An 8210-nucleotide genomic window follows, 5' to 3' on the forward strand; every position below is an offset into this window, starting at 1 on the left:
ACTCAAGGTGTGGTCTCACCAATGCCCTGTACAACTGCAGCAAGACATCCTTGTTCCTGTACTCAAACCCTCTTGCTACGAAGGCCAACATACCATTTGCCTTCTTAACCGCCTGCTGCACCTGCATGCTTACCTTCAGCGACTGGTGCACAAGGACACCCAGGTCTCATTGCACTTCCTCTTCTCCCAATCTATTGCCGTTCAGATAATAATCTGCCTTCCTGTTTTTGCCACCAAAGTGGATAACCTCGCATTTATCCACATTATACTGCATCTGATATGCATCTGCCCAACCACCCATGTCCAAATCATACTGGAGTTTCTCAGCATCCTCCTCAGAGCACACACGCCCACCCAGCTTTGTGTCGTCTGCAAACTTGGAGATATTATATCTAGTTCCCTTGTCTGGATCATTAATATATATTGTGAATAGCTGGGGTCCTAGCACCGATCCCTGCGGTACCCCACTAGTCACCGCCTGCCACTTGGAAAAAGACCCGTTTATTCCAACTCTTTGCTTCCTGTCTGCCAACCAGTTCTCTATCCAAGTCAGTACCTTGCCCCCAATCCCATGCGCTAATCTCTTATGCGGGACTTTATCGAAAGCCTTCTGAAAGTCCAAATACACCACATCCACTGGTTCTCCCTTATTTATTTTACCAGTTACCTCCTCAAAAAATTCCAGTAGATTAGTCAAGCACGATTTACCTTTTGTAAATCCATGTTGACTTTGTCTGATCCTGTCACTGTTTTCCAAGTACTTTGCTATTACATCTTTTATAATGGACACTAGCATTTTCCCCACTATCGATGTCAGGCTTACCGGTCTGTAATTCCCCATTTTATCTCTCCCACCTTTTTTGAATAGTGGGGTAACATTAGCTACCCTCGAATCCATGGGTACTGTTCCAGAGTCTATCGAATTTTGGAAGATGACCAGCAATGCATCTACTATTTCTGGGGCCACTTCTTTAAGTACCCTAGCATGTAGATTATCAGGGCCTGGGGATTTATCGGCCTTCAATCCTGTCAATATCCCTATCACCATTTCCCTACAAATACTGGTTTCTTTCAGTTCCTCCCTCTCATTAGGCCCTATGTTCCCCGACATCTCTGGGAGGTTATTTGTGTCCTCCTTTGTGAAGACAGAACCAAAGTATGTATTTAATTGGTCCACCATTTCATTGTTCCCCATTATAAATTCTCCTGATTCTGACTGCAAGGGACCTACGCTTGACTTCACCAATCTTTTTCTCTTCACATATCTATAGAAGCTTTTACAGTCAGTTTTTATGTTCCCTGCAAGTTTACTGTCATACTCTATTTTCCCCCTCTTAATTAATCCCTTTGTCCTCCTTTGTTGAATCCCAAACTGCTCCCAATCCTCAGGTTTACTGCTTTTTCTGGCCCATTTATATGTCCTCTCCTTGGATCTTATGCTATCCCTAATTTCCCTTGTTAGCCACGGTTGATTCACCTTATTTGTTTTATTTTCATGCCAAACAGGAATGAACAAATTCTGTAGTTCATCCATGCGATCTTTAAATGTTTGCCATTGCCTATCCACCGTCAACCCTTTGAGTAACATTCCCCAATCAATCCTACCCAACTCGCGCCTCATACCATCATAGTTTCCTTTATTTAAATTCAGGACCCTAGTCTCGGAGTCAAATACTTCACCCTCCATTTTAATGAAGAATTCTTTCATATTATGATCGCTCTGCCCCAAGGGGCCTCGCACAACAAGATTGCTAATTAATCCTTTCTCATTACATAATACCCAGTCTAAATGGCCTGATCTCTAGTTGGTTCCTCGACATATTGGTCCAGGAAACCATCCCGTATACACTCCAGGAATTCCTCCTCCACAGTATTGTTACTAATTTGGTTAGCCCAATCTATATGTAGATTAAAGTCACCCATGATAACTGCTGTGCCCTTATTGCACGCATCTCTAATTTCCCGTTTAATGCCATCCCCATCCTCCACATTACTGTTTGGGGGTCTGTATACAACTCCCACTAACATTTTCTGTCTCTTGGTATTTCTCAGCTCTACCCATACAGATTCTACATCATCAGAGCTAATATCCTTCCTTACAATTGTGTTAATCTCCTCTTTAACCAGCAACGCTACCCCACCTACTTTTCCTTTTTGCCTGTCTTTCCTGAATATTGAATACCCCTGGATGTTGAGTTCCCAGCCCTGGTCACCCTGGAGCCATGTTTCCGTAATTCCAATCATATCATATCCGTTTACATCTATTTGCACAGGTAATTCATCCACCTTATTACGAATGCTCCTCACATTAAGACCCAAAGCCTTCAGGCTTGTTTTTTTAACACTCTTAGACCTTTTAGAATTATTGGTACTGTGGCCGTGTTTGATTTAAACCCTTGATTACTCTGACTGCCACTTTTGCTTTTCTCCTTCCTGTGTTTTGCTTCTATCCTTGTTTCCCTTTTCTCTGTCTCTCTGCCTCCCATCACCCTCTGCCTCCTGCCACTAAGCCAATTTTGGATCCAATGTGCCAAATTGCCCTGGATCCCATAGGCTCTTACCTTCTTGAACAGCCTCCCATGCGGGACTTTGTCAAAAGCTTTACTGAAGTCCATGTAGACCACATCAACTGCACTACCCTCATCCACACACCTAGTCACCCCCTCGAAAAATTCAATCAAATTGGTTAGACATGATCTCCCCCTGACAAAGCCTCGCTGACTATCCTTGATTAATCCTTGCCTCTCCAAGTGGAGACTAATTCTGTCCCTCAGAATCTTTTCCAATAATTTCCCTACCACTGATGTTAAGCTCACTGACCTGCAATTCCCTGGTTTATCCCTACTGCTCTTCTTGAATAATGGTATTACGTTAACTGTCCTACAGTCCTTTGGCACATCCCCTGTGGCCAGAGAGGTTCTGAAAATTTGTGTCAGAGCCCCTGCAATCTCCTCCCTTGCCTCACACAGCAGCCTGGGATGCGTATTGTCTGGGCCTGGGGATTTATCCACTTTTAAGCCCACTAAAACCACTCGTACCTCCTCCCTCTCAATACTAATTTGTTCAAGCATATACACAATCCCCCTGCCTGATTTCTATGCCTACATCGTCCTTCTCCATAGTGAATACAATTGCAAAATATTCATTTAAAACCTCACCTACATGTTCCCTTACATGTACAGATTAGGTCACCCCTCAGCCTTCTTTTTTCAAGAGAAAAGAGACCCAGCCTGTTCATCCTTTCCTGATATGTATACCCTCGCATTTCTGGTATCATCCTTGTAAATCTTCTCTGCACCCTCTCCAGTGCCTCTATATCCTTTTTATAATATGGTGACCAGAACTGTACGCAGTACTCTAAGTGTGGTCTAACCAAGGTTCGATACAGGTTTAGCATAACTTCACTACTTTTCAATTCTATCCCTCGAGAAATAAACCCGAGTGCTTGGTTTGCTTTTTTTATGGCCTTGCTAACCTGTGTCGCAACTTTTAGTGATTTGTGTATTTGTACTCCGAGATCCCTTTGCTCCTCTACCCCACCTAGACTCGCACCCTCCCAGTGATAAGTGACCTCCCCATTCTTCCTACCAAAATGTAATACCTCACGTTTATCTGTTCAGCCTTGGTCACTCTGCAAAAACTCTGGAATGTTTAATAATGAAATCAGGGAGTCAAAAAGCTGAGGTGAGGCAGTTTAAAAAGACAGTCCCTGACCAGAGATTGCTGGATGCTGACACTCGGTGCTCATGAGGATAGAATGTCCCATTCCCCAGGCACGGACATCCAGCACCTCGATCACAGCAAAAATTCACAAAACACTGGCAATATAACTTGGAGCAGAGACAGTTAAGTGGAGCTGTGATCGAGGTGCTCAAAATTAGGAGGGGCTTTGATCGAGCAAACAAGGAGAAGCTGTTGTCACTGGCAGGAGGGTCGGTAACGAGAGGACACAGATTTCAGATCATAGGCAAAAGAATCTAGAGAGGAAGTGAGGAGACTTTTTTTACACAGCGAATTGTGATGATCTGGAATGCACTGCCTGAATGGGAGGTGGAAGCAGATTCAATAGTAACTGTCAAAAGGGAATTGGATATATACTAAAAGCAGAAGTTTGCAGGGCTGTGGGGAAAGAGCAGGGCAGTGGGACTAATTGCATCGCTCTTTCAGAGAGCCAGCACCATGGGCCGAAAGGCATCCTACTGTGCTCTATGATTCTATAACATCAGCTTCTCTCTGCTCACTAGTACGGAGAGAACAGGGAATAATCTTTAAATCCAGCCCAGTTATTGGGAGCTCTTAACATTAACAAGCCCCAGTTGCCTGAATTAACACGGTTCAGTCCTGGATGTGATTAAAGGCATCGGAAACAGTGGAATCGAACCACCGCAGTCACACTGTGGACACTCTGGTGTGTCAGTGGGTGGGATACACCAGGGAATCCCTTTCCACACACTGAGGTTGACTCCAATGATTGGGAGTCCCAGGGTTTCGGATACCAGATAATCAAGCTCACAAGAACACAAACCGTCTCTCCAGACTTTATTAAGAGCGCTGCATAACACAGATCGGGTGATAATTCCCTCAATCTGGAGAATAGAAGTACAGTGGATTCACGCGCGATCTTCTCGAGTCTGTTCCAACTGACAATGGCTTAAGTGGCCTGTTCTTATACACAAGCTTGGTTACCGCTCAGGAAATGGGATTGTTTGGACCCGTCTGTTGACCACCTCCTGAACTCCTGCTAATTCAGGGAATTTAGTCCATCTGTGACCAGACTATAACCACAAGCCCATCTGGTTATCACACCTACATGGTCCGTGAGGTTATTATCAGATTCATACCCAGATGTTGTGCCTTCACTTATCTGGCACTTCATCCCGTAACACGGGTACAGGGGCTCAGTAATGTTTCATTCATCAGAAAAAGACAAAGTACAACAACATACTGGTCAGCTTAACAGAACCTCATCATATTTATGGGGCTATAAATATAAAAGTCACTAACAAATCCAGGAGGGAATTCAGGAGAAACTTCTTTACCCAGAGAATGGTGAGAATGGGGAACTCGCTACCACAAGGAGTAGTTGAGGTGAACAGCACAGATGGATTTATCAGGAAACCACATGAGGGAGAAAGGAATGGGAGGATGTGTTGATCGGGTTAATTGAAGTAGGGTGGGTGTGGGGCATAAACACTGGCATGGACCAGTTGGGCCGAATGGCCTGTTTCTGTGCTGTACATTCTATGTAACACCATGAACAGTGAATCGAAGGGAATCATCAGCACAACAGTCTTAAAGATTAAACAATAGTACAAGAATTTATAAAACATTCATCCGTTCCATGTTCATGTAACCCCAGCTGTCTACAGGGCCCTGCGGCTACAGAACAGTGTGAACTCGCTGGTGTCTCAGTAGGTGGGATGACCGAGTGAATCCCTTCCCACAGACGGAGCAGGTGAACGGTCTCTCCCCAGTGTGAACTCGCTGGTGTCCGTTCAGATTCCTGGAGCTTGTAAAGCTCATCCCACAGACAGAACATGTAAATGGTCTCTGATCGGAGTGAACTCGCTGGTGTCTCTTCAGATCCCCAAAGGTTTTAAAGCTCGTCCCACAAACAGAACATGTAAATGGTCTCTCATCAGTGTGAACTCGCTGGTGTTGCTTCAGCTCCCCAGAGGTTTTAAAGCTCTTCCCACAGTCAGAACATTTAAATGGTCTCTCATCAATGTGAACTCGCTGGTGTGTCAGTAGGTGGGATGACCGAGTGAATCCTTTGCCACACACAGAGCAGGTAAACGGCCTCTTTCCTTCTCTCTCCAGCTGGTGTCTCTTCAGCTCCCTGGAGCTTTTAAAGCTCTTCCCACAGTCAGAACATTTAAATGGTCTCTCATCAGTGTGAACTTTCTGGTGTGTCAGCAGGTGGGCTGACCGAATGAACCCCTTCCCACACACGGAGCAGGTGAACGGTCTCTCCCCAGTGTGAACTCGCTGGTGTCCGCTCAGATCCCCAGCGCTTTTAAAGCTCATCCCACAGACAGAACATGTAAATGGTCTCTCATCAGTGTGAACTCGCTGGTGTTCCGTCAGCCCCCAAGAGGTTTTAAAGCTCTTCCCACAAACAGAACATGTAAATGGTCTCTGATCGGAGCGAACTCGCTGGTGTCTCTTCAGCTCCCCAAAGGTTTTAAAGCTCTTCCCACAAACAGAACATGTAAATGGTCTCTCATCAGTGTGAACTCGCTGGTGTTGCTTCAGCTCCCTGGAGCTTTTAAAGCTCTTCCCACAGTCAGAACATTTAAATGGTCTCTCATCAGTGTGAACTTGCTGGTGTGTCAGCAGGTGGACTGACTGAATGAATCCCTTCCCACACACGGAGCAGGTGAACGGTCTCTTTCCTGCTCTCTCCAGCTGGTGTTCCTTCAGCTCCTGGGACATTTGAAAGCTTGTCCCACAGTCGGAATGTTTCACCGACCTCTCCCCAGTGTGAACTCGCTGGTGTGCCAGCAGATTCGAGGACCGAGTGAATCTCTTCCCACACACGGAGCAGGTGAACAGAATCTCTCCTGCTCTCTCCAGCTGGTGTCTCTTCAGCTCCTGGGACCTTTTAAATCTCTTCCCACAGTCAGAACATTTAATATGAACAAGCTGGTGCCTCAGGAGGGTGGCAGAATGAGAGAATCGCTTCAAAAACACGGAGCAGGTCAACGGTCTCATCGGTGTGGACAAGCTGGTGTCTCAGCAGCACGGAGGGTGCAATTAATCCCTGCCACACACGGAGCGGGTTAAAGGTCTCTCCCTAGTGTGAACTTGCTGTTGTATCATCGGAGCGGATGACTGAGTGAATCCCTTCCCACACACGGGGCCCGGGTTTCCCCCAGTGTGTAGCCACTGGTGTCGCTTCAGGTATTTGTAGATTTTGAAGCTCTTTCAGAACATTTAAAAGGTCTCTCATCAGTGTGAACTCACGGGGGTGCCAGCAGATTCAAGGAGCGACTGAATCAGGTCCTGATGAATCATGTAACTCTGTCAGAATTTGAGGTGATGTTTGGTTTGAGCTTTCTGTCTGTAAATGCTCCACTTCTAAAACCCTGTAAAAGGAGTGTAGAAAGGGTAAGGGGCGAAGCAGGAATTTCTTTTGGCTAATTTTGCCTCAAAGAACAAACAGGGCAGAGCCGGTCCCACTGGTGTCCAGCCATGCCCACAATAACCAGCGGGCCAGAAACAGCCCAATCTCACTGACTTGGCCCTGAAGTCAAATCAAGTCTCATCAAATGACATCCTTTGTGACTGTGACTAAGGTAAACTATCCCTCCTCGTCCTTCATGACTTGTCTGCAGTCTTTGACACGGTTGACCACTCCATCCTTCTCCAATGTCTCTCCACCGTCGTCCAGCTGGGTGGGACTGCACTCGCCTGGTTCCATTCTTATCTATCTAATCGTAGCCACAGAATCACCTGCAACGGCTTCTCTTCCCACTCCCGCATCATTACCTCTGGTGTCCCCCAAGGATCTATCCTTGGGCCCCTCCTATTTCTCATCTAATTGCTGCCCCTTGGCGACTTCTGAAAACACAGCATCAGTTTCCACATGTACGCTGACGACACAAAGGTCGACCTCACCATCACTTCTCTCGACCCTCCACGATCTCTAATCCAGTTCTGGGTGAGCAGAAATTTTCTCCAATTAAATATTGGGAAGACTGAAGCAATTGTTTTTGGTCCCTGCCACAAACTCTGTTCCCTAGCCACTGACTCCATCCCTCTCCCTAACATCTCTCTGAGGCTGACCCACACTGTTCACAACCTTGCTGTCACATTTGACCCTGAAATGAGCTTCCGAACACATATCCGCAGCATAACTAAGACCGCCTACTTCCACCTCCGTAACATCGCCCGTCTCCGCCCTTGCCTCAGCTCATCCGCTGCTGAAACCCTCCCCCAGCCCTTTGTTACCTCGAGACTCGACTATTCCAACACACTCCTGGCTGGCCTCCCACATTCTACCCTATGTAAACTTGAGGTGATCCAAAACTACCCGTGTCGTAACTCAACGCCAAGTCCCGTTCACCCATCTCCCCTGTGCTGGCTGACCCACATTGGCTCCTGGTTAAGCAATGTTTCGATTTCAAAATTCTCATCCTTGTTTTCAAATCCCTCCATGGCCTCGCCCCTCCCAATCTTAGTTATTCCCTTCAGCCTCACAACCACCC

General features: G+C 46.3%; 1 protein-coding gene across 1 annotated transcript; it reads right to left on the reverse strand.

The window, feature by feature from the left end:
* Nucleotides 1-4984: 4984 nt before the first annotated feature.
* On the reverse strand, nucleotides 4985-6987 carry LOC147084006 (uncharacterized). Its single transcript, XM_085979962.1, has one exon. The coding sequence runs from the start codon at nucleotides 6712-6714 to the stop codon at nucleotides 5380-5382; it is 1335 nt and encodes a 444-aa protein (XP_085836088.1). The 5' UTR covers nucleotides 6715-6987; the 3' UTR covers nucleotides 4985-5379.
* Between the last annotated feature and the right edge of the window lie 1223 nt (nucleotides 6988-8210).

Source organism: Somniosus microcephalus, unplaced genomic scaffold (assembly GCF_052327205.1).
Source record: "Somniosus microcephalus isolate GS21.2 unplaced genomic scaffold, FLI_Smic_1.0 scaffold7, whole genome shotgun sequence".
In the NCBI taxonomy this organism is placed as follows: domain Eukaryota; kingdom Metazoa; phylum Chordata; class Chondrichthyes; order Squaliformes; family Somniosidae; genus Somniosus; species Somniosus microcephalus.